At 51.8% G+C, this 1,891-nt stretch overlaps 1 protein-coding gene across 1 annotated transcript; it reads right to left on the bottom strand.

Moving 5' to 3' along the window:
• On the bottom strand, positions 1–1,377 carry LOC135580970 (endochitinase-like). Its single transcript, XM_009394597.3, has 3 exons — positions 892–1,377; positions 668–821; positions 1–579 (listed from the first exon to the last, which is right to left on the bottom strand). Exons 1-3 carry the CDS (start codon positions 1,298–1,300, stop codon positions 186–188), a joined length of 957 nt encoding a protein of 318 aa, XP_009392872.2. The 5' UTR covers positions 1,301–1,377; the 3' UTR covers positions 1–185.
• Between the last annotated feature and the right edge of the window lie 514 nt (positions 1,378–1,891).

Here is a 1,891-nt window from a genome sequence, read left to right as displayed (position 1 = left end):
TTGTGGGCCATGTATGTAGCTAAGCTTTTATTGAAGACTTCCTCCGCAACTTCTACAGTCAACTCACGGAGTCGCTATCTCAGTAATAGCGTTTATTGCGTTATTACATGGATTCGTCACAGTAGTATCGGACTAAGTAAAGGGTCTCTGGTTGTAGCACTCCAAGTTGTCTCCATAGCTCACCGCTAGAATGTGGCTGTAGCTGCTGTAGAAGCAAAGGGTCTCTGGTTGTAGCAGTCCAAGTTGTCTCCGTAGCTCACCCCCAGCAAGTCGCAGTACCTCTTGTAGAAGCCGATCCTATCCGCCACCCTGGCATCGTACCCTTTCCCGCACTCCAACCCTCCATTGATGATGTTGGTGGTGACACCGTAGCCCGGAAGCCTTCCGGCCGCCTGGTCGGCGTTGGATGGCGTCCAGCTCCCGGTTATCACGTCGTGGCACGACGGCTTGGGCGACTGAGGAGTCATCCAGAACCACAGAGCCGTCTTGAAGGAGATGGTCGCGTCGGTGGCCACCAGGTCTGGGTTGTTGAGCAGGTCGGAGCCGATGGCTCTCCCGGCCGGCCCGTAGTTGTAGTTGCTGCACGCAGAACACATCGGATTGTTGCGTTAGAAAGGCCATCGTTGTGAACTCGATCGCGGCGATGAACTGTAAGAGTATGGCTTACAATGAGATTTGGATGGGGCCTCGGCCGTAGTACTTCTTGCCTGCAGCGCACGGCCACTGCGAGCTGGCGACGCAGTAGTCCGATGAGGGGTTCTGTTCCTGGACGAAGCAGTAACCCCACGCGTACGGACCATCGGGCGCCGTCGCCCACCCACCTGCCAAACCCCATACATTCAGCTCTCTATCCATAAACAGTTTACGAGCCTCGGGAGATGTGCGAATTACCTGTCGTCTCGTGAGACGTCTGCGCCAAGAAAGCCGCGATCTCCCTCTTCTTCTTGGCGTCGTCGCCGGTCGTCCCGAACCCGCTGAAGGAGTTGGCGGCGGCGATGAAGGCGTTGTACGTGTAGAAACCCTTGCCGGGGCAGGCTGCGTCGTTGCGATGCTTCAGCATCTGCTCGAAGAGGGAGGAGCTGATGATCGAGGCCACGCTGCCACCGCCGCTACCGCCGCTACCGCCGCATTGGCTCTGGCATCCTTGGCCGCAGTATGGATCCGTGTTACCGCACCAGCCGTACTGGCTACAGCACAGCCCGCCGGGGCAGAGAGCCCCCCCGGCTTGCCTTCCGCATTGCTCGGCGAAGGCGCCGAGCGACGAGGCCAGGGTAAAGATGACCAACAACAAGGCCTTCATCCTCCTTAGCAGTGGTAGTGGTGGTGGTGTGGGTGGGAGGTGGTGCTTATATAGAGAAATGGATTCCTGCCCGCTGTGAAGCTTCCTATGGACCAAATGAGGTGAATGTGGGAAATCGCAGAGGCGAGTCTTTGGATAAGAAGTCCTGTGACCAAGTCTACAGATTGCGTGTTGGATACGGCTTCTCATCTATTACTATCTGTGACATTAATGTTAGTAGCTCATTAGTCGACAAACAATTGCTCATGGACAAGACCAGTCAAGAGTGGCGCTTCCTTCTCTCTCTCGCTCCTCTTTTTCTTGTGTGTGTGTCTCTTTCACCACTAGGAAAAGTTTCTTCTGCCTCTGCCAACTTTCCACCACGTTTATTTGGGTTTCCTGACTCGTGTTGTACCTCCAAAGAATCAGGAAATATTTCTTATTGCACTTAAATATATATATATAAAGGATTTAAATATTATAATCCATCGATTGTACTTAACTCTTTGTATTTTTATTATTAAAATTATATTATTACTCATCATACATCACCTGATTTGATGATGATATACCATATTCATTTATTAAGGTTTAAAAAAATAAAAATCAAGT

The sequence above is a fragment of the Musa acuminata genome, chromosome BXJ3-3 (genome assembly GCF_036884655.1).
Source record: "Musa acuminata AAA Group cultivar baxijiao chromosome BXJ3-3, Cavendish_Baxijiao_AAA, whole genome shotgun sequence".
NCBI classification, from domain to species: Eukaryota; Viridiplantae; Streptophyta; class Magnoliopsida; order Zingiberales; family Musaceae; genus Musa; species Musa acuminata.
Note: the sequence above shows the minus strand (reverse complement) of the source record. Positions and strands in the feature narration are given on the sequence as shown.